Genomic DNA, 27,442 nt, shown 5'->3' with positions numbered 1-27,442 from the left:
TCTGGCCCATACTAACAATCTCTAGTAAAGTAGAGAGTTCTCTTTCCAGCCTGCTCTTGCTATAAGTTCAACTTCTTGGCGTATCTATAAAGTAGAACTACATTCAGATAAACCAATTAGTTCTTCCCTAGGCAATGCCCTTCATGACGTTATTTGTGAGGAAACGCATAGGGCGGAGCTGGAAGTTGTGACGTCACCACGCATGCAGGAAAGGAATTCTGCATATTGTAGTTTGTTGGATGCCAATTTTGCCATAAAACGATGCATTAAGGAATTTACATTCAAGCTTGGTGCTCTTTTTTTCTGTCACCCCAGAGTATCAGTCTTGAGAGGCGCATATGAGCTATACCATTGACTGAGGGGCCTATGTGTACAAGCCAATAGTGTATTTAGGTTTTGTGCTGCCCTAGGTCTGACTAAACTTGTGCAATCGCTAATTTAAATAGGACACGCCCCTTCCTGTTAAAGCCACACCACTTTCTGTTTAAGACCCACCCTGAAATTTTTGAGAGAAGACACTAGTTCTTACGGCCTGGGGGGGAGGCAATGGATTACCTTAACCACTTCCATACAGGGCACGTATACACCTTCCCGCCCAAGCCAATTTTCAGCTTTCAGCACTGTCGCACTTTGAATGGCAATTGCGCGGTCATGCTACACTGTACCCAAACAAAATTGGCGTCCTTTTTTTCCCACAAATAGAGCTTTCTTTTGGTGGTATTTGATCACCTCTGCGGTTTTTTTTTTTTGCGCAACAACTAAAAAAAGACTGAAAATTTTGAAAAAAAAATACGTTTTTCTGCTAATTTTTTTGTAAATAAGTAAGTTTTCTCTTTCAATTACGGGCACCGATATGGCGGCACTGATGGGCACCGATGAGATGGCACTGATGGACATCGATGAGGTAGTACTGACGGGCACAGATGAGGTGGCACTGATTGGCGGCGCTTGTATGCGGCACTGATGGGCACACATAGGCGGCACTGAGGGGCACTCATGGGCGGCACTGATGGGCACTCATGGGCGGCACTGATGGGCACTCATGGGCGGCACTGATGGGCACTCATGGGCGGCACTGATGGGCACTCATGGGCGGCACTGATGGGCACTCATGGGCGGCACTGATAGGTGGGCACTGGGCATGGATGGGCACTGTAGAGTGGCACTGATGGACAATGTGGGGTGGCACTGATGGACACTGGGGCGACACTGATTTACCTATGTTGCCAATCAGTGCCCATTTGTGGGCACTGATTGGCATCTTTTTTTTTTTTTTAATGCTTTTTTTTTTACAGCCTTTTTTTTTCCCAGCTTTTTTTTTTTTTTTTCAGCTTTTTTTTTTTCATCTGCCCTTCCCTGGTGGTCCAGGGTGGGCATCCCTGGTGGTCCATGTGGCGATCCGAGGGGGGGCTGCGCTGATAAACAATCAGCGCGAATCCCCCCTGTCAGGAGAGCCGCCGATCGGCTCTCCTCTACTCGCGTCTGTCAGACGCGAGTGAGGAAGAGCCATCAACGGCTCTTCCTGTTTACATCGTGATCAGCCGTCATTGGACACGGCTGATCACGTGGTAAAGAGTCTCCGTGAGAGACTCTTTACCGAGATCGGTGTTGCAGGGTGTCAGACTGACACCACGCAACAACGATCGCCGCGATGCGCGCCCCCGGGGGCGCGCAGCGGCATAGAATCCTGAGGACGTCATATGACGTCCAGTCAGGATTCTACAACCACTTTGCCGACGTCAATCTGTCATTGGCGGGCGGCAAGTGGTTAATTTGCATATATTTCCTCTCACTTCCTGTTTTGCTATGGGGCAGGAAGTGAAGGGAAATCTCTGCAATGGGACAGTGATGGTAAAAAAAATAAAAAAGTATATGACAGGGGCTATAACCCTCCCTAACTCTATCCAAAATGAAAAAACAAAAAATTGTGTTGCCTATAGATCTACTTTAAGCACAAATTTCTGATAATTTTAGGGAGAGGACTAAGAAGATATAACCATGCCAATGGTAAAGCAGAAAACATATAGCACAGTGAGGAAGGTCTGTGGTCCAGGATGATAGGACAGTCAAAATTAGAAGCAGCTTGCATTACACTAACAGTGTAGCCCAAGTCGGTGGGGACTCTTTCCGTGCTGCCCCCCCTGCAAAGTGCTGCCCTAGGCCAGGATACAGCGTTGATACAAGCACTCTTGACTTCTCATAAACAGTCATATGTTCTCTTAACCCTTTCACGCCGAGCGTATCCATATATGCGTCCTCGGCTTTCGGGGGTTATACCGTGATGATGTCTGCATCATCCCCGTACTGTTGTTTTGAGCCGGCGATTGGCTATCCAGACATAACAACCGATGAGGCTAAAAGCTGCTCGGTTGTTATGCCGGAGGAGACATCCCCCCCTCCCGCTACTCCAGTGTTTCTCAATTCCAGTCCTCAGGCCCCCCCAACAGGTCAGGTTTTCAGGATTTCCATTATTTTGCACAGGTGATTTGATCAGTTTCACTGCCTTAGGCTGGGTTCACACTACTACACTACTTTCATCCTACTTTGCTCTGTGTTCAATGTTTCCCTATGAGAGCGTCTTGTAGCGTCCTACACATGTCGGTCCGACTTTGAAAATGCTCCCTGTACTACTTTTGGTCCTACATTGATCCTACTTCAGGCCCATTGAATATCATTGAAGTCGGACCAAAGTAGTATCCTGTTCATGAAAGTAGGATGGATGTTTTCGCTCTCTAAAACGGTAAGTACTGCTTCGATTTAAAAAAAAACACCAGATTCCACTTGACAAAATGAGCATCAATCTAATGTTAAAAAAAAAATTTCGGGTGAACTCCCGCTTTAATGCATAAAGACAATTTCAAAAGGCACAGCACTTTCTGCTTTCTTTCAAGGACTTATTCAGTGGTGCATGGACTTTTATAGGTTTATTTATTTTTGTTATATTATTTAATTGTTTTATATTCATCTTACAGGGATTTTCCCTATACATAACAGGTATACATATATAATAACCATCTGCCTATAGGTTTATTTTGATTTGTTGCTAGTTGGCACACCTGATTATGTTTCTCACACTGATGCAATAATTTGATTACATTTTTGATATATTTAATAAGTGCAACATAATTTTGTAATAGACATAATAGAGCATTTCCAGTGGACTGATTTTACCAGACTGTAATATAGGTAAGAGGACAAGTAACACTGCATTATACAGCAGCTTGTAGGAAATCACTGCATGGAAACACTGCAGAAGAAGAAACACCCCGTCAGTAAGGACTTTCTGAAGAACACAGCATCAGAGTTCTATAGAACGTTACCAAAGGATGTGCTAACAATTACATTACAAAACACAGCATTGGAGAACATGGATGGGAGGCAGACAATGACACATTGTTATGGAAGAGCAATGCGATACGTACAAGGACAAGCTGCAACAAGTAAAATGATCCAAAAAACATTGCCACTACGCTAATATCAAAAATCCATGGTCCTAAATTGTCAGATTGAGCAGGGCTTTCGGAAGGCCACTGAGCCTGACAGACGCTCTCAGGCAGTAGACCTCTCTGCATGCACTGACTAGGACGGGGAGAAACAGAGAAGACAATCATTTCGCTTTCTCGTTATTATACATATCAGAGTACAGAGACCTCGAGGGCTGAAGATCGGTATCCTGGGCCTGCAAAAATACAGGTTTAGGATTAGTTGTTCCCAGGTCACTGGGTTATGGAAATTACATTATTTCACTGATGAATTCTGCACCCTGCGTGTCATTTGAATATAGCCCCAGGCTTCCTCCATAGGTTGCTAGAGGTGCCCTGATCTGTGGCTGATTAAACTACCATCTAATGATGCCTGCATAATTCAGGCTCCGGTGCCACTTGGCAAATGACACCAACAATCTTTTGGGCTGTCTATTATGGTGGGATTCTGACCGCCCCTGCGCTCCAATGTAAAGGGGGGGCACTCTACCCCCCCCTGCCCTCCAATGTAAAGGGGGCACCCTCCCCCCTGCCCTCCAATGTAAAGGGGGGCACTCCCCCCCCCTGCCCTCCAATGTAAAGGGGGGGGCACTCCCCCCACCTGCCCTCCAATGTAAAGGGGGGCACTCTCCCCCCCCCATGCCCTCCAATGTAAGAGGGGGCACTCTCCCCCCCTGCCCTCCAATGTAAGGGGGGGCACTCCCCCCCCCTGCCCTCCAATGTAAGGGGGGGCACTCCCCCCCCCCTGCCCTCCAATGTAAGGGGGGGCACTCCCCCCCCTGCCCTCCAAAGCAAAGGGGAGCACTCCCCCCCCCCCGCCCTCCAAAGCAAAGGGGAGCACTCTCCCCCCCCCTGCCCTCCAATGCAAAGGGGGGCACCCCCTCTGCCCTCCAATGTAAAGGGGGGCACTCTCCCCCCCCCTGCCCTCCAATGTAAAGGGGGGGCACTCTCCTCTGGGGTAAAAAGGTTGAGTGTGAGTGAGTGAGTGTGTGTGTGTGTGTACACGAGTCCTTCTACTGGAAAAAGTATGTGTCAGTTATATAGAGAGTCCCTTTTCCGTTTTCAAATTCAGTTTAAAATGGTTGCTCCTGATAAGATGTAGGTGTGCCAACTGTTAATTGATCCCATTCAAATAATGTAAAATCAATATGGATACTGTTTAGAACTAGTACACAAGTGTGAACCAGGACTACAGAAAAATCTGGTGCTGCTCTGCATAGAAACCAATCAGCTTCCAGATTTAATTGTCAAAGCTTAATTGAACAAACTGAAGTTAGAAGCCGATTGGCTACCATGCACAGCTGCACCGGATTCTGAGTGCTCCAGTTTTAGTAAATCTCCTCCTGTGTAATTAATCACCAACTAGTCAAAACAGATCTTTGTTCAGAGTGATGTCACTGAAGAATTACATCAGCACCAAACACTCTGTGCTCCAGATCTCCTACTGATCACACAGCCAGAATGTACGCCGAAAAATGTCACGGCTATTTTGGTTGCCACTTTTCTCTTCTGTGCTATGTTTAACACTTCAACAAAACCTCATTGCAGAATTGAAGAAATCTATTCATTTTTTTAAATCAGGATTGGCTTTACGTGCCATTTGTTGTCTTTAAGGACTTGTTTACACTAAGGCTGCTTTCACATTGGGCAGTGGAGGTGCGGTGACGGTATAGCCGCGCTATTTGTAGCGCTGCTATACCGTCGTATTTTAACCCCCGCTAGCGGGCCGGAAAAGGGTTAATACAGGCGCAATAGAGGCGCATTGCAGGCGGTATTACCGCGGTTTCCCATTGATTTCAATGGGAAGACACGGTATAGGAGCGGTAAACACCCCGCTCCTATACCGCTCCAAAGATGCGGCTAGCAGGACTTTTGGAGCGGTCCTGCTTACGCACCGCTTCAGTGTGAAAGCCTTCAGGCTTTCACATTGAAGCCTGTAGGGCACGATTTTTTCATGCGGTATAGCAGCACTATTTTTAGCGCTGTACTGCATGAAAAACGCCGCAATGTGAAAGGGGCCTAATGGTTGGGGGCAGTAAAATCATCCCTCACAGAGGGGCTGCTCCTACATTAAGAGGGGTGAAATTCCCATTTATGTCCAGGGTGCTGGAGATCGCAGGTGACCGCTGGCATCCAGAGACCCTACGCTCTACCAGTAGACTGGCCTTCGCCATCCTCATGTCTAGTGGCGGGTTATGGGCTCTGCGTCGTACCCGATGATGTCAGTGGATGTGTGACTGCCTGAGCATAGAGGAGAAGAGGCTGTCTGGACCAATCTAGCAGCACATAGGAGCAGAGGATTGGGTAAGTAAGGCTGGTCATACATATATACCATATAATAGGAGGTCAAACCTAAACACTTTCAATTTGTATGCAATCAGGCAGTCCTTACAGTTGGAGGTAAATCTAATTCAATAAGAAAATTGTATAATGTATGACCAGTCTAAAACTGCTTTTCTGGTTCCCTAGACATAAATGAGCATTTAACCCCTGCAGTGCCACTTTCAGTGACAACTATTCCTTATTCCTTTCCATGGATTTCAGCTTTAATCTTGGATTTTTTTTTTTCCAAAAGGCACTTGCATTGTGATCCAATATTAAAACGAATAAATCTCTTCTCTTGGACCAAGCGGGCTTTATCCCGACTAGGGAAGCAAGAGAAAACACCACCAAGGTTCTGAACTTGCTCTACTCGACCACCCGCACTAAGACACCAAGTATTTTTATAGGCACTGTTGCTGAAAGTGTTCGACCGAGTCAATTGGGCCTTTATGTTCGCAACGCTACGACATGTGGGACTAGGCAGTAATATGCTGAGATGGATCTCGGCGACATCGACGGCTAGAGTCAGGGCCAACAGAGTGACTTCAGACTCTTTCCCGATCACTAATAGGACCCGACAGGGGTGCCCACTATCGCCCCTCCTCTTTGCTCTCTCACTGGAACCATTCCTGCGCCACGTACGACTGAACCCCAACATCTCAGGCGTCATAATAACCCATACTCAACATAAGGTGTCAGCCTACATGGATGATCTGATGTTTTCACTCACTACTCCAACTGTCTCCCTCCCAAACCTAACACATTAATTTGCAACATACGGGACGCTCTCCAGTTTGAAAATGTATTTCGCCAAGTCTGAGGCGATGGGTGTAGGTATACCGCAACCACAACTCACGCAGCTCCAATCCAGCTTTAAATTGAAGTGGATGAACCACGGCCTTGAAATATTTGGGCACACACATTCCCCAAACATTCTCACAGCTATACAACCTCAATTTTCCAACCCTACTGAGAACAATTAAAGCGCTACTGAAACAAAGGCACACGGGTCTGCACTCTTGGATAAGCCATTGTAACATTCTAAAAATGACGATCCTCCTGAAGTTCCTCCATCTTATGCAGGCCTTACCTACTCACATACCTGCATCCTACCGTATTTTCCGGCGTATAAGACGACTTTTTGGATGCAAAAAAATGCATCCAAAGTCGGGGGTCGTCTTATACGCCGGGTACGGTCTCCGTGCAGCTGCGATCGTCATAATTTCAAAGCTGCGCGCCGTCTTCTCAGCGCGTCCTCGCTGTCCTGTGATAGGCGGAACAGAAATCTTCCCAGCAGCGCCTCTGTTCTGTTTTCCGCCTATCACGGATGCCTTCTCATCCTCGGACGAGATGAGAAGGCATCCGTGATTGGCGGAACATAGAACAGAGGCGCTACTGGGAAAATTTGTGTTCTGCCAATCACAGGACACGCTGAGAAGACGGCGCGCGGCTTTGAAATCATGGACGCTCGCAGCAGACGGAGACGGTCACCGGCCTGCAAAACGTGAGTGATGGCACAGTGGGGGGGAAAGTGGGGACATGTAATGTGATGGCACTGTGGGGGCATGCAATGTGATGGCACTGTGGGGGCATGCAATGTGATGGCACTGTGGGGGCATGCAATGTGATGGCACTGTGGGGGAAAGTAATGTGATGGCACTGTGGGGGAAAGTAATGTGATGGCACTGTGGGGGAAAGTAATGTGATGGCACTGTGGGGGAAAGTAATGTGATGGCACTGTGGTGGCATTTAATGTGATGGCACTGTGGTGGCATTTAATGTGATGGCACTGTGGGGGCATGTAATGTGATGGCAAAGTGGGGGCATGTAATGGCAAAGTGGGGGCATGTAATGGCACAGTGGGGGCATGTAATGGCACAGTGGGGGCATGTAATGGCACAGTGGGGGCATGTAATGGCACAGTGGGGGCATGTAATGGCACGCCGGAAAATACGGTACTTTAATCCACATTCACTGACTTCATATGGGCCAGGAAAAGACCCGGCTCTCTCATAAACTACTAGTCCTCCCCAAACATGGGGGTCTGGCAGTACCAGATATTCGTGCTTACCACCAGGCAGTACACCTGGGGAGGCTCATAGATTGGTGCCGTCGCCAAGAGACTAAGCTCTGGACCCAACTGTAGCAGAATCAGAGCAGGGTCCCCCTCAACAGGGCCCCATGGTGCTATATGTCCCTACCGGCAGAAATCAAACACCACCCACTGATTGGCAATACAGCATGAGTCTGTGAACGACTAATTTTCCAAGCATCCATATCCTCCCCCAACTTCACTGTGTATTCCATACTGGGAAACCCCCGGTTCACGCCGGGTATGAAGGATTGCGGTCTTTCGGAGTCTGGGCGAGGCGGGCCTACACCAAGCCTCCCACTTTAGCTCTGGATGACACTGGAAAACAATCACAGAACTCTCTGACCCCACAGGCCCTTTTCACTTGGACTTCCTGAGGTCGCTTCAGCTGGGCCACTTCCTCCACTCCATACAGCCCCCCGCCAATGGCAGCCAACCTCTCACAATACTGGAAGAAATTTTCAACACCTCAGGAGCTATAATGCATACGCTTTCCCTAGCTTATAGCCTTGTAAATACGCCACAGGCGGACTTCCTGCCCCCAGGATTACTGAAGTGGAAACTTGAACTAAATTGTCACTTCAATACGACCAAAAGACAGCACATCCTTAGACTTACCCACAAGTCCGCCATTTGTGCCAAAACTCAGGAGACCAATTAAACAATGGTATCGAGATGGTATAGGACCCCAGCCTTGCTACACAAATTCTTCCCGACGTCTGACCTTTGTTGGCACTGCCGGGCAGACAAGGGGACACTAGTACTTATTTTCTAGTCATGCCCTAGCCTCACTCACTTCTGGCGAGTGGTCCGTGAAGTCATTCAGAAATTTACAGAACGCACCATCCCAGACGACCTTCCATTCTTCCTCTTACATGTGTCCGACATCCCAGAGAGGGTTTACAAAAAAAATCTGTGATCCGACACCTGCTGGATGCAGCCAAGGCCTGCATTCCACTCCACTGGAAAGCCACACTCCCTCCGACTATTGCTTTATGGCTCACAAAAGTGGAAGAAATAAAACACATGGAGGACCTCATCCTCACAGCGCAAAATAGACAGGAAACATTTTCCAAAACCTGGCAACTGTGGAACATTTTCATATACTCGGCCGAGGGCCAAGCTTTACGAGAGCCCACCGCTGATGTATGAACGCGAGTTCCGCAGCATACTACCTCCTGTTCTCTGACAGTATAGATACAGTATCCTATAGATACGATACAGGCGGGAATCCCCGGCAATCCATGCCTGTGGCCCGCTGGGAGAACATATATATCCCCCCCCCCCCCACCTTCTGACCATCTCTTCTTCACCTCTCTGCCTTTATTTTTATAATTTTTTCTTGTTTTCTGCGGTAGGTTTCACCTGCTCTGCCTTTTGTCTTTACCCCTATATGGGGGGTCTTTCAGGAAACGGAAAGGGGACCGGGCCCATGGGGCACCGACATATCACTTCACCACGCCTTAGGAAAATATATAATCTCCTCCGAGAAAGAGGATATTCTGTCAACAACAAACACTCAGTACAGATGGGAGTCTCGGGCAGAAACAAGGTGCATAAAAGTCACTGTATAGATGCGCTACAATGCTTGTGCCTCCCATGATGTGCACCTCTGTCGGCACTACAGTTCGGTTTGATATGCTATCTTGTCTTGAGTTCTGTTTATGTTGTGATGTTACCCTGCCATTTGTAATGCCCTGTAACATGCTGGCCCATGTGGGACCCTTCCCTGAGATAAATGAAAAAAAAAATCCCCTCCCCTTTTGTAAAATGCACTAAAACTAAACATCCAAAGCTAAATGACTGTGCATGGTGACCCCCCCCCCCCCTCTCTGTTGGAGGTCTTGTATATTGTGGTCATCTCAGGGGATTTTACATTTATAAATTCAGATGTGAATCTGTTGAGAGTTTGATGGAAGCGATATGAATGTGTCTGCATTCCTCTGGTCTGCACTGCATTGCTGTGTCTGCTCCTCTATGACTGCACACAGATGAAGCAAGCTGGGTCAGGCCTGAGCTGGAAATGCTGTATATAATGTACATACATAAACTTCTACATATACAACCATCACATACAAAGAAAGACGGATCTAACACTGGAAATGTCATTCCTTCTGTGAAATAAGTGCGACACATACAATGTTATACTACTATTGGAATGCACAGACACAGTAAGTTGCACTTTGCAGGGGATGGTCAGGTAACAAGTGATCATATCACCCATGCACTGTGAGCAGGCCCCTCCATTCATAAGGTTCATGATCTAATCAGGGGCCCCCTGCATGCCCAGCCTATAACACACACACTGGGATCAGGGCCCCCCTGCATGCCCAGCCTATAACACACACACACACACACACACACACACACACAGGGACCAGGGCCCCCCTGCATGCCAGCCTAGAACGAACACACACACACACCTGGGATCAGGAGCCCCCTGCATGTCCAGCCTATAACACACACACCAGGATCAGGGGCCCCCTGCATGCCCAGCCTATAACACACACACACACCTGGGATCAGGGGCCCCCTGCATGCCCAGCCTATAACACACACACCTGGGATCAGGGGCCCCCTGCATGCCCAGCCTATAACACACACACACACACACACACACACCTTGGATCAGGGGCCCCCTGCATGCCCAGCCTATAACACACACACCAGGATCAGGGGCCCCCTGCATGCCCAGCCTAAAACACACACACACCTGGGATCAGGAGCCCCCTGCATGTCCAGCCTATAACACACACACCAGGATCAGGGGCCCCCTGCATGCCCAGCCTATAACACACACACACACCTGGGATCAGGGGCCCCCTGCATGCCCAGCCTATAACACACACACCTGGGATCAGGGGCCCCCTGCATGCCCAGCCTATAACACACACACACACACACCTTGGATCAGGGCCCCCCTGCATGTCCAGCCTATAACACACACACCAGGATCAGGGGCCCCCTGCATGCCCAGCCTATAACACACACACACACACCTGGGATCAGGGGCCCCCTGCATGCCCATCCTATAACACACACACCTGGGATCAGGGGCCCCCTGCATGCCCAGCCTATAACACACACACACACCTTGGATCAGGGGCCCCCTGCATGCCCAGCCTATAACACACACACACCTGGGATCAGGGGCCCCCTGCATGCCCAGCCTATAACACACACACACCTGGGATCAGGGGCCCCCTGCATGCCCAGCCTATAACACACACACCTGCGATCAGGGGCCCCCTGCATGCCCAGCCTATAACACACACACCTGGGATCAGGGGCCCCTGCATGCCAGCCTATAACACACACACCTGGGATCAGGGGCCCCTGCATGCCAGCCTAGAACGAACAAACACACACACCTAGGATCAGGGGCCCCCTGCATGCCAGCCTAGAACGAACACACACACACACCTAGGATCAGGGGCCCCCTGCATGCCAGTCTATAACAAACATAAACACACACACACTGGGACCAGGGCCCCCCTGCATGCCAGCCTATACCACAAACACACACCAACCACTCATCTAGCAGCTGCTGTCTCAGAGTAGATCTGTCAGAAGGTGACATGGATGGTGGAGGTCTCCTACCTTCATCTTCTAGCTCCAATTTCTCCAGCATGCCTTCAATGGTGCCTTGAGCCTGTGTGGGTAGAAGAGAGGGGATGAGCACTCATACAGGGAAGGAGGGGGGAGGAGGAGGCAGCACCGATTCTTTTCTCCCTACAAACAGTACCGGGGAAGCCCTGCCTGAGAGAGGGCGGCGCCAATCACACATTACAATACACCTATTGGGCAGCACCTAACGGCGCAGACTGATTGGCCGCGTGTCAGAGGATTGAAACCCAATGGCTGGAAGAGAGCGCTAGGCTCCGCCCCGTCTCCGCAGCGCACAAACAAGAGCAGCCGCCGCTGTCACTATACTGATCGTAGGATGAAGTGTGACCATGCCTGGGGGGCTCCTCCCCGGCCCCGCCCTCGGAGGATGATGGACGGGTGAGGGGCGAACACTTCCCACCTTCAGCTGTGTGTACACCTGACAGCTGATCCCTGGAAAAGCCAATCATAATGTGATCTGTAATGTGATCTGTCATCAGGAGAAGGAGAACCTATCATAATGTGATCTGTAATGTGATCTGTCATCAGGAGAACCTATGATAATGTATCTGTAATGTGATCTGTCATCAGGAGGAGGGGGCGAACCTATCATAATGTGATCTGTAATGTGATCTGTCATCAGGAGGGGAGAACCTATCAAAATGTGATCTGTAATGTGATCTGTCATCAGAAGGAGGGGGAAGAACCCATCATAATGTGATTTGCAATCGGAGGAGGAGGGGAACCCACACTAATGTGATCTATCATCAGGATGAGGGGGGGAACCTATCATAATGTGATCCGTCATCGGGAGGCTGGGGAGAACCCATCATAATGTGATCTGTATTGTGATCTGTCATCAGGAGGAGTAGAAGAACCTATCATAATGTGATCCGTCATCAGGAGGAGGGGAAGAACCCATTATAATGTGATCTGTAATGTGATCTGTCATCAGGAGGAGGGGGAGAACCCATTATAATGTGATCTGTCATCAGGAGGAGGAGGAGAACCTATCATAATGTGATCTGTCATAAGGAGGAGGGGGAGAACCCATCATAATGTGATCTGTCATCAGGAGGAGGGGGAGAACCCATCATAATGTGATCTGTCATCAGGATTAGGGGGAAAACTCATCATAATGTGATCTGTAATGTGATCTGTCATCAGGAGGAGGGGGAGAACCCATCATAATGTGATCTGTCATCAGGAGGAGGGGGAGAACCCATCATAATGTGATCTGTCATCAGGAGGAGGAGGAGAACCCATCATAATGTGATCTGTCATCAGGAGGAGGAGGAGAACCCATCATAATGTGATCTGTCATCAGGAGGAGGGGGAGAACCCATCATAATGTGATCTGTCATCAGGAGGAGGGGGAGAACCCATCATAATGTGATCTGTCATCAGGAGGAGGGTAGCCCACCCTCATCTACTCTGACAGTGCTGACATAGAGGACAGTCCTTCCACTGAACCGCTCTGTCCTCCCATCTGTCCCTTTCTTTGTTCTGATATATAGACCTGTATAAAATGATTTAATCCAGGAATTCTCTGTATTGTATAGTTACATTGGGGTAGATTTACTAAAACTGGAGTGTGCAAAATCTGACGCAACTCTGTATAGAAAGCAATCGGCTTACAGTTATTTCTTTGCCAAAGTATAAAAGAGAAATATGGGAATTTTATTTCCCCACAATTATACTAACCCAGGTGGATGCTGCATCTGTCCCTTGCCAGCTCTAAGGCTCTAATTCACCGTGTGACATCACCTGGAGGCCCCACCCTTATGACGTCACCGCCGGGTGCATGATGGGTGGTGACATCATAAGGGACGGGCCTCCGGTGACCCCACCCAATGCCTATAAAAGTAGTGGCACACCGCGCATCGGGAATTAGCGTGGGAGAGAGTGTTGTGTCAATTTGTGTCAACATAGAAGAGCAGAGGGAAGAAGACAATGGAGAAGCCCAGGCAAGAGCAAGCAAAAGAGCAGAAAATAGTGGAGGAGACCTGGCAGAAGACACCGGAAAGAGGGAGAAGAACCGAAGAGAGAGCGGAGAAGAGCCGGAAATGGGAGAAGAAATCGAAAAAGGCCCCCGGAGCTGCCTAATAAATTACTTAAAAAAATGTGTAGTGTGTTTTATTTTTGACACTTTTATTTCCAGCTGAATGGGTAGGGGTACAATGTACCCCTATACTCATTCACACAGGGTCATCTGGGGGCTCCCAGATTCCGATAAGCCCCCCTCGCCCGCAGACTCCAACAACCAATGGCCAGGGTTGTCGGGAAGAGGCCTTTGTCCTCATCAACATGGGGGCAAGATGCTTTGGGGTGGGGGGGCACAGTGTGCCCCCTGCCCCAAAGCACCCAACCCCCATGTTGAGGGCATGCGGCCTGGTATAGTTCAGGAGGGGAGGCGCTCGCTCGCTTTATATTTACTAAAATAATTGCATTCCCATATTTTGTTTACAGTGGGACACCAGATATAGTGAATGCAGGGTCCTGGGTTTAGTAACACTTTCATTTAGGCTGGATATTTTCTTTATGCTCTTCAGCATAAAAAGTGCATAGCGACCAATTATATAATGTTTCAATGCAGCATTATTAACTACTTGCCAACCAGCCGCCGTCATTCTACGGCGGCAGGTCGGCTCTCCTGGGCGAGAGCACGTCATACTACGTCGGCTCTTAGAGCGGCCACTAGGGGCGCGTGCGCGCCCCCCGCTCGCCCCCGACTCCCGTGCGTGTGCCCGGCGGGCGCGATCGCCGCCGGGCACCCGCGATTGCTCGTTACAGAGCGGGGACCGGGAGCTGTGTGTGTAAACACACAGCTCTCGGTCCTGTCAGCAGGGGAAATGCTGATCTTCTGTTCATACAATGTATGAACAGAGGATCAGTGTTTCCCCTAGTGAGGCCACCCCCCCTACAGTTAGAACACACCCAGGGAACATACTTAACCCCTTCCCCGCCCCCTAGTGTTAACCCCTTCACTGCCAGTGGCATTTTTATAGTAATCCAATGCATTTTTATAGCACTGATCGCTATAAAAATGCCACTGGTCCCAAAAATGTGTCAAAAGTGTCCGAAGTGTCCGCCATAATGTCGCAGTACCGAAAAAAAAATCGCTGATCGCCGCCATTACTAGTAAAAAAAAATATATTAATAAAAATGACATAAAAATACCCCCTATTTTGTAAACGCTATAACTTTTGCGCAAACCAATCAATAAACGCTTATTGCGATTTTTTTTTACGAAAAATACGTAGAAGAATACGTATCGGCCTAAACTGAGAAAAAAAAATGTTTTTTTATATATTTTTGGGGGATATTTATTATAGCAAAAAGTAAAAAATATTCATTTTTTTCAAAATTGTCGCTCTATTTTTGTTTATAGCGCAAAAAATAAAAACCGCAGAGGTGACCAAATACCACCAAAAGAAAGCTCTATTTGTGGGAAAAAAAGGACGCCAATTTTGTTTGGGAGCCACGTCGCACAACCGCGCAATTGTCAGTTAAAGTGACGCAGTCCCGAATCGCAAAAAGTGCTCTGGTCTTTGACCAGCAATATGGTCCGGGGGGTAAGTGGTTAAAGAGTAAACAAATATTTTAGACATTGTTGCCTTTTGCCGATCACTGCAGACAACCTAGGTTTTACTTTTTTTCTCCCTATGGTGAAATGTCCTTTTACAAATAGTTTTTCCATTTAATAATGTCAGATGTAATAGTGTTCCTGGAAAATGAGGAAGTGAGAGTTGCACACAGCACCATCTAGTGTTTCGGAATAGGTTCTGCATTTAAATATTTGTTTCATCACCCATCTTATAATCACAAGCTACAATACACTAACATAAACAGCAGAGCCATCCAATGGGCCTGAATTTTGGGTCTAATATATGAAAAAAAAAAAATGGCCATAGGCACACTGAGGCCTGGTTCACACCTACGCGGATTGCAGTTGATGCGTTTTCCTGAATTTTGTGGGGGGGTTTTACGTGCGATTTTTATTCGTTTTGTGCTTTTGGGAGGTGTCTGTTGTCATGCATGAGAAACCAGCAAAAATGCAGCGGAAATGCATAAAATCTCACAAGCACTGCGTTTTTATATATTTCTGCTGCATTTCCATTAAACTCTATTGAACCAAATACGCAACCTGCTGCGGGAAAAAAAGAGTCTCTGACCCTTTCCAAAGTAGAAAATGCAGAGATGTGAATGTGACCCATAGGAAATCATGTTAAATGGACTGTAGTGCATTTCTACAAAACTGAAAACGCACTGAAAAACACATATGTGTGAACCAGGGCTGATGTTAAATGCTAAAAGCAGGTGATCTGACGATATGGCTCCGTCTATCGAGATGGTTCCTGTAAGGACTGCGCAGGCGCAATCCTTGCTGACGGAAATCTCCAGACCTCGGCCGGCATCCAGGGCGACGTGGAATTTGAGGAAAGTGGCCAGTCGGCCTCGCTGGCTCTCGCTCGGCCTCCTGGCTCTTTTTTTAACATCCTCCAATCCACGGGGATGTTAAGGAATGAGCCTGGATGCCGGCCGAGGTTCAGAGATTTTCGTCTGCAAGGATTGCGCCTGCGCAGTCCTTACAGGAACCATCTGGATAGGGGAACCTTAACGAAAAGTCACCGGCATCCGTGTATGCCTTTCATTCCTTTAAATTGGTTCGAATGCAATGAATAAAGGCATTTACTTGGCTCTGATTTCGGAACTTGGACATAACTCTGCCTTTCCCCTATCCAATGGAATGTCCCAACTACAACTACAAGGGGTAGTGGGTCAGAAGTGGGAATGCTCCAGCTCAGCGCCATACCTTTCATAATAAAGTTTAGCCTTGTCTATAGGATGCTGGGCTGCACACAAGACAAGTGAATGGGCAGGTATGTGCAGACACTTTATTTGAAGTGTTGGGGCCAGATTCTCGTAGTTTGGCGTAACTTTGTGCGGGCGTAACGTAACCTATTTACGTTATGCCTCCGCAACTTAGACGGCAAGTGCTGTATTCTCAAAGCACTTGCTCCGTAAGTTGCGGCGGCGTAGCGTAAATAGGCCGGCGTAAGCCCTCCTAATTCAAATTTGGAACAGGGGGGCGTGTTTTATGTAAATGTTCTGTGACCCGACGTGATTGACGTTTTTCACGAACGGCGCACGCGCCGTCCGTGGAATTCTCCCAGTGTGCATTGCTCCTAATACGCCGCAAGGACGTATTGGTTTTGACGTGAACGTAAATTGCGTCCAGCCCCATTCACGGACGAGTTACGCAAACGACGTAAAATTTTCAAATTTTGTCGCGGGAACGACGGCCATACTTAACATTGGTACGCCGCACTTACGCCACCATATAGCAGGGGTAACTTTACGCCGGGAAAAGCCTAACGTAAACAGCGTATCTGTACTGCGTCGGCCGGGCGTACGTTCGTGAATTTGCGTATCTAGCTGATTTACAGATTTCAGCGCGTAAATCAGCGTACACGCCCCTAGCGGCCAGCATAAATATGCAGTTACGATCCGACGGCGTAAAAGACTTACGCCGGTCGGATCTAATAGAAATCTATGCGTAACTGATTCTAAGAATCAGGCATATAGATACGACCGGCCAGACTCAGAGATACGACGGCGTATCTGGAGATACGCCGTCGAATCTCGTTTGAGAATCTGGCCCTTAGTGTTACTTAGATGACTTTATTTGGATGACAGGATCACTTTAAAGCTGACGTTTAGAAAAAAATAATAATTTGGGAGCATACAGCACCCGTGTAATGATGTTCCTCTGTTTTTTGTTTTTTTTATTGAAGTATAACTAAAGGCAAAACTTTTTTTTTCACTTTTGGATAGAGTGGGGAGGGATTAGAACACCTGTCAGTTTTTATTGCTGTCCTGGCCCCGTTTAGTAGATTCCCCCTCTCTATTTGTCCTGTTTACCATTATCATTGAAAGTGAAAATAAAAGAAATTTTCAAATTTTGGGTTGTCCCCATAAATGTAATAGAGGGGAAATCTTCCAATGGGGACACTGGTGACCTGGGGGGTCCCAAGGATTTCCCTTCATTTGCAGGGATTTTTTCTCACTTCCTGTTTGGCTATGGGACAGGACGTTTAGGGAAATCTCCACAATGGGACGCAGATGGCGAAAAAAAATCTGACAGGGGTTATAACCCTCATTTGCTCTATCCAAAAAAAAAAAATGAGCCTATAGTTCTACTTTAATAATGCACCCTGCAGCACCAAAAGTTAGCTGTGGGGGGTCTCTAACATTACTGAAAGGTGGATTACTACAGTAATTAGAAGCAGGATACATATCATTAAAGGTACACTAATACACTGGTGCTGTATGGCTAAAAATGGTTTGCTTATTGTCAGCTTTAACCGCTTAAGGACCGCCCACTGTATATATACGTCGGCAGAATGGCACGGACAGGCATAATCACGTACCTATACGTGGCCCTTTCAGGCTGCATTCTCACCTTGGCGTATTTACGCCCGACGCTCGTGCCGCTGGAGGGGTGATTTCACATTGTTGTCTAAGGAGATGGTTCACATCATAGGCCCCATACACACGAGAGGATTTATCCGCGGATACGGTCCAGCGGACCTTATCCGCGGATAAATCCTCTCGAGGATTTGCGCGGATTTCCATGCGATGGAGTGTACTCACCATCGAATCGAAATCCGCGCCGAAATCCTCTGGCGATGACGTGTCGCGCCGTCGCCGCGATTATGACGCGGCGACGTGCGCGACGCTGTCATATAAGGAATTCCACGCATGCGTCGAATCATTACGATGCATGCGGGGGATCCCTTCGGACAGATGGATCCGGTGAGTCTGTACAGACCAGCGGATCCATCCATTGGGATGGATTCCAGCGGATAGATTTGATAGCATGTCATCAAATATTTATCCGCTGGAAATCCATCCCAGGGGATAAATATCCGCGGAAACAGATCCGCTGGAGTGTACACACCATAGGATCTATCCGCTGAAACCCATTCGCTGGGATTTTTCAGCGGATGGATTCTATCGTGTGTATGGGGCCTTACGCCAAAAACGCTGTACGCCTGCCGCCTGAAAACAAGTCCCGGACCCTTTTTTTCAGGCGGCTTTCGGCGTTCGGCATAGACAACAATGTGTTGTAAAAAAAAAAAAGGTAAAAACGACCCGTTTTGTCGCGGCAAATCGCGGTACAATACGCCGCAATTTGTCGCGGCAAAATACGCCGCGTTGTAGTGTGAATGCAGCCTAAATGCCTGCCGTGTGGTTGTGTAAACAAGCATCTCCCCGCTCTGACTAGTGACAATGACACTGATCTCGGCTCCGTGTACTCGGTGCTGAGATCAGTGTCATGTGACACAGAGCCCATCCCCCCTACAGTAAGAAACACTATGCAGGGAACACTTAACTCCTACAGCGCCACCTAGTGATTAACCCCTTCACTATCAGTGTCATTTTTACAGTAACCAGTGCATTTTTATAGCTGTGAAAATCACAATGGTCCCAAAAATGTGTCAAAAGTGTCCGATGTGTCCGCCATAATGTCGCAGTCACGAAAAAAAATCGCTGATCACTGCCATTACGAGTAAAGAAAATAATAATAAATAAAAATGCCATAAAACTATCCCCTATTTTGTAAACGCTATAACTTTTGCGCAAACCAATCAATAAACGCTTATTGTGATATTTTTTTTACCAAAAATATGTAGAATACGTATCGGCCTAAACTGAGGAAAACATTTTTTTTTATATATTTTTGGGGGATATTTATTTTAGCAAAAAGTAAAAAATATTGTTTTTTTTTCAAAATTGACGCTCTATTTTTGTTTATAGCGCAAAAAAAAAAACGCAGAGGTGATCAAATATCACAAAAAGAAACCTCTATTTGTGGGGAAAAAAAGGATGTCAATTTTGTTTGGGAGCCACGTCGCATGACCGCGCAATTGTCAGTTAAAGCGACGCAGTGCCGAATCGCAAAAAGTGGCCCGGTCTTTGACCACCCAAATGGTCCGGGGCTGAAGTGGTTAAACACACACAATATGATTCAGTACACAACGCTGGTATATACAGTGTCTGTATGATTTGTATTACTTTTCTTTTTTCTGTTCTGGGATTATAATTTTATTATGGTCAAGAATACAAAGGGTTGATGACACGTGAAATGGAAAAGAGCTGTATACTCACGGTCTTTGAGGTAGCACTGTGGGTTAATGACACAAGGGAGGACTTTGTCACAGTCGCAGGTAGGTGCGGTAATGAAAACCTCTGGCCTGTGTCCGGTGGGGAGGAGAATGAGCGAAGTCTGGCCTCTAGCCTTTCTGGCTCATGTTTGTAGGATTCCAGGGGGAAGTTGGGCTGCTTGGTCACTTGTGTGGGAGTGGATGGGGAGGATGATAGTCCTGAGGCTGCAAAAAAAAAAAAAGGCATCATTTAGACAACAGTAAATAAGCATGAAAAATGCCCTCTTACAAAATGCCAAGTCTAACGTCAAAAGTTTATTGCATTTATGGGCCTATTTTTTTTTTATTCATTGCTTTTGCCATAACAGGTATACAACAATAATGGGCCCATTTATAAAGCAGGGGTATGGTGTTGGTGAAGCAATGCCACTGGTTCTCTATGAAAAGCAACTTCAGCACCTTCAGGAAGCACTGTTGTGTTTTTTTATAAATGCAGTTTATTTTTTTTATAATTATACATATTGGCCTAAACTTTTTTTTGATCCCCCCCAACAGCCCCCATTAGAGCAGAGACTGCGAGTCAGGCCTTCTCCAACAACAGTGCCTGACCTCACAAATGTGCTTCTGCGAGAATGGTCAAACATTCCCATAGACACAAGCCTCGTACACACGCTCGGTTTACTCGGCAAGAACCAGCAAGGAAACTGCTGGCAGAGCTTTCTTGCCGAGTATACCGAGCGTGTCTACGAGGCTTTGAGGTTTCCCGTCAAGAAAACTGCCTAAAATTTCGACAAGAAAAATAGAGAACATGTTCTCTATTTTCTCGTCGTGATTCTCGGCAGTGTTTTTCTGCCAAGAAACCCGAGACTGTGTATACTAACCTGTTGCCGTGGAAACCGACGCATGCTCGAAATGACTTTGACGCATGTGTGGTAGCTTCTTAGGCATAGGTAGGGTGCAGCAAGATGGCGGCGATGGCATCGAATGTGATGAGTGCATGCCTGTCGTAGGCGATGACGTACGACTCTTACGTACGTACGGTTCTTTTGAAAGGAGTGTCTGTACACTCGGATGGCAAGAGATTCTTGCTAAGAATCTCGTCAGAAAAAAAACTTTGTTTTTTGGCCCATGTGTACAGGGCTACACTCCTAAACCTTGTGAACAGCCTTCCCAGAAGAGTTGAAGCCGTTATAGCTGCAAAAGGTTGGCCAACTCAAAGACTGAGACTGGCATGCCATTAAAGTCCATGGGCCAGATTCAGGTAGATCCGCGCAATATTTGCGTGGGCAAAGGGCAACGAGTTTTGCTCTGCGCCCACGCAAATATTTTGATATGCCCGCGATTCACGGAGCAGTAGCTCCGTAAATTGCGCGGGCGCTATGCTAAATAGCCCGGCGTAAGGGCGCCCAATGTAAATGATCCTGCCGCGGGCAGGAATAATTTAAATTAGGCGCGCTCCCGCGCCGAGCGAACAGCGCATGCTCCGTCGGGAAACTTTCCCGACGTGCATTGCGGCAAATGACGTCGCAAGGACGTCATTTGCTTCTAAGTGAATAGAGTGTGTTAGCTCAATTACTAGCAGGCAGCCAATGCGGTCTTCTGTGACGTCAGGTTCTTCTTCTCCCCTCTTCCGATGTTGACTGGTCGCCTCTTGACACTGCAATGATGGAAGCGCGCCTTGCATCCCATTTATATAGGCATCACCATCCCATCATGCTCCGGCAGGTACCCACGTGGTGGGTGCCTACCCACGTGCACCCACCACGTGGGTACCTACCGGAGCATGATGGGACGGTGATGCCTATATAAATGGGATGCAAGGCGCGCTTCCATCATTGCAGTGACAAGAGGCGACGAGTCAACATCGGAAGAGGGGAGAAGAAGAACCTGACGTCACAGAAGACCGCGTTGGCTGCCTGCTAGTAATTGAGCTAACACACGAAGATAGCAGGCAGCCAGCGCTGAAGAAGAAGGCACCGGACAGCTGCAGAAGAACCGGGGTTCGCCGAGTCAACAGCGGAAGAGGGGAGAAGATAGACGAAGACCCCCGGAGAGCGGAGAAGCCCCCCCCCGGAGAGCGGAAGAAGAAGCCCCCCCCGGAGAGCGGAGAAGACCCCCCCGGAGAGCGGAAGAAGAAGCCCCCCCTGGTATTAGAGCTAATAAAGAAGACAGGGGGGCCTCCGGAGCAGAATAATAAATTATTTTAAAAACCCTTGTGTTGTGTGTTTACTAACTTTTACTTTTTGCCTCCAGGTGAATGGGTAGGGGTACGATGTACCCCATATCCATTCACTTAGGGTGGGGGGCCGGTATCTGGGGGCCCCCTTATTTGAGGGGACTCCCAGATTCCGATAAGCCCCCGCCCGCAGACCCCGACAACCAACGGCAAGGGTTGTCGGTAGGGTTGTCCAGATACCGATACTAGTATCGGTATCGGGACCGATACCGAGTATTTGCGGGAGTACTCGTACTCGCGCAAATGCTCCCGATACCTAAATAGAATACTTTTTTTGTATTTATCAACATGTTCTATGAAAATTCTTTGAGTTTTTTACTACTGCGTGACAAGCAAATAAAACATTTTTATTCATTTTTACTCATTTTTATTCTTTTATAATGTCTTGAGTTAGAGTTCTTCATAATTCTAAAGAAAATATCCTTAGTCTGTATTGTGGTTTGAAAACTGTCACATGACATTTAAAAAAAGTATCGGTATTCGGTATCGGCGACTACATGAAAAAAAGTATCGGTACTTGTACTCGGTCCTAAAAAAGTGGTATCGGGACAACCCTAGTTGTCGGGAAGAAGTCCTGTCCTCATCAACATGGGGACAGGGTGCTCTGGGGTGGGGGGGCCCGCAGTGCGCCCCCCTGCCCCAGAGCACCCAACCCCCCCATGTTGAGGGCATGCGGCCTGGCACGGCTCAGGAGGGGGGGGGGCGCTCGCTCGTCCCCACTCCCTTCCTGACCGGCCGGGTAGCGTGCTTTGGATACGGGTCTGGTATGGATTGTAGGGGGACCCCCTACGTCGATTTTTTGGCGTGGGGGGGTCTCCTTACAACCCATACCAGACCTAAGGGCCTGGTATGCTCCTGGGGGGGGAACCCATGCCGGTTTTTTCTTTGAAAATTGGCATGGAGTTCTCCCTCTCAGGAATGCATGCTGAGCGACGCTGTCATTTTTTTTTATAATTATTTGTTTTCCCGGCGCGTATATTTTTTTTCACCCGTCGCAACTTTAGTGTCCCGTCGCAATCCACAAAGCCGCCCGGCGTCAATTACGTTTGCGCGCTGCACGTCGGGAAAATGACGTCACACGCATGCGCAGTACGGCCGGCGCGGGAGCGCGCCTCATTTAAATTTTAAGCGCCCCCCGGAGAGGAGGACCGCCTTGCGACGGCGGCACTTAAGTTACACGGCCTGAAATTTCTAGGTAAGTGCTTTGTGGATCAGGCACTTAGGTAGAAACTTTAAGTCAGTGTAACTTAACTGCTGAAAGTTAAGTTAGGCAGCTTTTTTGGGAATCAGGCCCATAATATATATAGATATAGATATCTATATAGATATATATATCCATTTAGGGATACATAACACTTTTGCATATTGAGGTTGAGCTCAGTCTGTTTTTTTAAATAATTTTTTTTCTTCCTTTTTAGATTTCACCAACCATATACTTGGGCTAGGAGAGGGAGAGCATAGCTCCATTATCTAATAAGTTGGAGAAGTGATGCTGAAAGCTTCAATTGAATAACGGTGTTACCCTCTGTCTATACACTGTATTGTGGCCGGATGTGTGCATTTCAAGATCGGCTAAGCAGAATTACAATTTTTTGGCAAAGTAAAATGGTTCACACCTAGGTATGTTTTGTTTTCCGATAGCCAGATTCAGTGAGAGTTACGCCGGCGTATCAGTAGATACGCCGTCGTAACTCTGAATCTGCGCCGTCCTAAATTTAAGTGTATTCTCAAATTGAGATACACTTAAATCTAGCTAAGATACAACCACGGGGGCCGTCGTATCTTAGCTGTCTATTTAGGCCGGCCGCTAGGGGCGTGTACGCTGAATTACGCCTAGAATGCGTAAATCAGCGAGATACGCCTATTCACGAACGTACGCCCGGCTGTCGCAGTAAAGATACGCCGTTTACGTAAGGCGTTTTCAGGCCTAAAGATATTCCACCAAAAAGATGGCGCACCCAAAGTTAAGTATGGACGTCGGACCCGCGTCAAATTTTAAAATGTTTACGTCGTTTGCGTAAGTCGTCCGTGAATGGGGCTGGGCGTAATTTACGTTCACGTCGAAAGCAATAAGTCTTTGCGGCGTAATTTGGAGCAATGCACACTGGCATATGTCCACGGACGGCGCATGCACCGTTCGTTAAAAACGTGAATTACGTCGGGTCACGATTCATTAGAATAAAACACGTCCACCTCTTCACAATTTGAATTAGGCGCGCTTAGGCCGGCACATTTACGCTACGCCACCGTAACTTAGGACGCAAGTGCTTTGTGAATACAGCACTTGCCTCTCTAACTTACGGCGGCGTAGCGTATATGAGATACGCTACGCCTGCCTAACGTTAGGCACCTTTACGTGAATCCAGCTACAAGTGTGTATTTCATCATTTAGTTGGCATTTTACTATGTCAGCATATAGGAAGCGAGATTATGACTATGATATTTTTTCACATATACAAGGAAAGTAACAATTTTATTTAATAAGCAAGAAAGGGCAGAATGTCAGAAGTTGTATTTTCCATTATTTTGGGCAGAGAGGAACGTTATAATTGTAACTGACCTTTCATTAAATTACAGAAGGCATTTCTCATTTATTTTTCCACTGAACACTGCTACAGACGCTCCATTGTTGTAGAAGGAATGTTTTCCTAGATGCTGAGGAAGATAATTAGCTGGAGGACTCGGATTCCTCTATTTGTAACTTGTAAATGACGGGGTCACTGTCAGAAGCCACTAAAATAATGACACAGCCTAAAAACCCCATGGTATGTGTGTGCGCGCTCCCACCCCTCTCCCCCCCACCCCTCTCCTCCCTCTAGCATTTTCCACATGTGCGGTTTACCACAAACTCATTTTGGTCAAAATATAAAAAATCTAAAATAAACATTTTCAACCATACAGACCTCCCTTTGAAGTGCAGTCAACTACCACTGCATTCCTTGTGACACTATACCGCAAAGCTACTATTTATTTATTTGTACGCAAATACAGGCACCTATACTGTAGCTGGAGCACGAACACCGGAGAGTAATAGAACTAAACCCTCCAATACTTTACAGCCAAGGAAGCTGCCATCTTAGCCTCTGATTGATCTGCAGCTGCCATGGTGCTACACATTAATGATGGGCTCAGGCATGTCCGGATCGTACCCACCAGTAAGCCATCACTGCACACCGCCAATCATAGGCAGCGTGTGCATGTGCAGCTGCGGGTTTGGAAATGCCTCCCTGCCTATGATTGGTGGTGTGCAGTGGAGGGTACGATCCGAACACGCCTGAGCTCTACTACCATAGGCGTGCGCACAGGGTGTGCCAGGTGTGCCCAGGCACACCCTAATCACCCCCTGCAGTGAAGATTCCCCCTGCTGCCCGGTGGCCCCCCCAACAGCATGGCTGGCTTCCCTCCTCTCCCATAGGCTACTGCAGTGGGCACACACACATGATATTTCAGGATGAGTGGGGGAAGGGGTAATGTCATGTACTGGTCCCTTCCCTTTCTGAATGAACACTGTGAGAGATCGGTACCGTGTTTTTGAGCTTTCAGGTGCACACCCTAATGCTACAGGCTGCGCACACCTATGTCTACTACACATGTGATTTGTTATGACACCAGCTAACTGGGACATTGCTAAGCTCCACCTACTGTTAGCCCCAATGCCTAATGAGAATGCCCTTACTGACCACCAGGGCATTCTTTTGGAGTTATGGAATAACAGCACAGAAGTTCTGCTGAGATCTAGGAATATCAGTAACAAAGTAAGGGTTCATACTGACAGCTGCTCCTTAACAAGAAAAGGCTGCTTTACCTGTAGTTTAACCCAGTCTTTCTCAACCAGTGTGCCGCGGCACACTGGTGTGCCGTCAGAGGTTCTCAGGTGTGCCGCGGGGTCAGTGGAGAGAAGGCTGTCAGATGAGCCTGCTCTTCTGCTGAACTGTGAGAACCCCTGTTGGCTTCAAAAGTGAAAGTAAAGTGCAGAGGAGTGTGCTGTGCTCTCTGCTTCCCCCTAGAGTGCAGTACCCGGCTGAATGATAAATCTGGAAAGGTACTGAGCTAGAAGCTAGATTCATTTTAAAATGCTTTTATACATGTGTCTGTGTGTGCGTCTGTATGTGTGTGTGTGTGCATGCATGTGTAAGCATGTGTCTGTATGTATGTATATTACTTTTAATCCTGACCCGACCCCCCCATTCCTGTACCATCAGAATGGCTTCTGTAGGGCTGGTTTGATAGCAGCAAGGACTGCTGCTCCTCTGAAAAGCAATCCATGCACAGATTGCTTTTCAGAGGCATTTGACAGGCGTTAAAGAGGCATTATGTTGCCTCTTTACCACCTGTTTTAAGTCCGTAAATGCAGCATCACTATACCACAACCGTGCAATGCACACAGTTGCGGGGTAGTTGCAGTGCAGCCCCATTCACCCTCGTTATACCTCCAGTTGCAGCCACAGCATGTGAACACCCTCAGCTGCTGCCTCTGCAGCTAAAGGCGGAGAAGTTGGGGGTGGTAAAAACAGCTCAACCATGTGGTTTTACCGCCCATATGACATGTGAACAAGCCCTTGGTTCACATCTGTGTAGCTGCATGTAGGGCAGTCTATTCATTTCCGTACCCACAAAAATGCAGGGAAACAAGTCCCCAACCTTTTTTTTTTTTTAATTGGACTGCAGCAAAAGCACCCCACGTTTTCCAATGTGTGGGGGTACCATTAAGAATGGCACCCTAAAGAGCAGAGCATTTGTCTGTGTGTCAGGAATGAGCGTAATGTGAACCAAGCCTTGGACTGGGGTGCCTCAAGACTGAAAATACTTTTTAAGGGTGCCCCGACTGTAAAAAGGTTGAGAAACACTGGTTTAACCACTTCAATACCAGGCACTTACACCCTCTTCCTGCCCAAGCCAATTTTCAGCTTTTCAGCACTGGTGCTGTTTAAATGACAATTGCGCGGTCATACTACACTGTACACAAACAGAATTTTTATAATTTTGTTCACACAAATAGAGCTTTCTTTTGGTGCTATTTTATCACCTCTGCGGTTTTTATTTTGTGCTAAACAAATAGAAAAGAAACAGAAAATTGTGAAAAAAATCCTTTTTTATTTTGTTTATGTTATGAAATGTTGTAAATAAGTACGCTTTCTCCTTCACTGATGGGCACTGATAGGTGGGACTGATGGGCACTGGTAGGTGGCACTGATGGGTGGCACTGATATGCAGCAGTGATGGGCATTGATAGGCGACACTAATGGGCACTCATGGGTGGCACTGGTGGGCACTGATAGGCGACACTGATGGGCACTGAAAGGCTGCACTGGTGGATACTTATGGGTGGCACTGATAGGCAGCACTGCTGGGCACTGATAGGCGGCACTCCTGGGCATTGATAGGCGGCACTGCTGGGCACTAATACATGGAACCGCTGGGCACTAATACATGGGCACTAATACATGGCACTGATGGGCACTGATATGCAGCACTGATAGGCATCACTGATGGCACTGGCAGGCAATGTGGATGGGCACTGATTGGCAGCTGC

General features: G+C 47.7%; 1 protein-coding gene across 6 annotated transcripts in view; it reads right to left on the bottom strand.

Annotated features, from left to right (window-relative positions):
• PRKAG2 (protein kinase AMP-activated non-catalytic subunit gamma 2) overlaps window positions 1-27,442 on the bottom strand; it is a 389,724-nt gene that overhangs the window by 91,917 nt on the left and 270,365 nt on the right. For 5 of the 6 annotated variants that reach the window (XM_040352741.1, XM_040352744.1, XM_040352742.1 and 2 more), the window contains 2 exons: window positions 19,678-19,898; window positions 11,497-11,548 (listed from right to left, as the gene is read on the bottom strand). In XM_040352741.1, coding sequence (XP_040208675.1) covers window positions 11,497-11,548; window positions 19,678-19,898 — 273 coding nt within the window. Of the gene's footprint in view, window positions 1-11,496; window positions 11,578-19,673; window positions 19,899-27,442 lie in introns of all 6 variants that reach the window. The other variant, XM_040352747.1, reaches the window with a different exon arrangement.

This window comes from Rana temporaria, chromosome 5, assembly GCF_905171775.1.
Source record: "Rana temporaria chromosome 5, aRanTem1.1, whole genome shotgun sequence".
NCBI lineage: Eukaryota > Metazoa > Chordata > Amphibia > Anura > Ranidae > Rana > Rana temporaria.
Note: the sequence above shows the minus strand (reverse complement) of the source record. Positions and strands in the feature narration are given on the sequence as shown.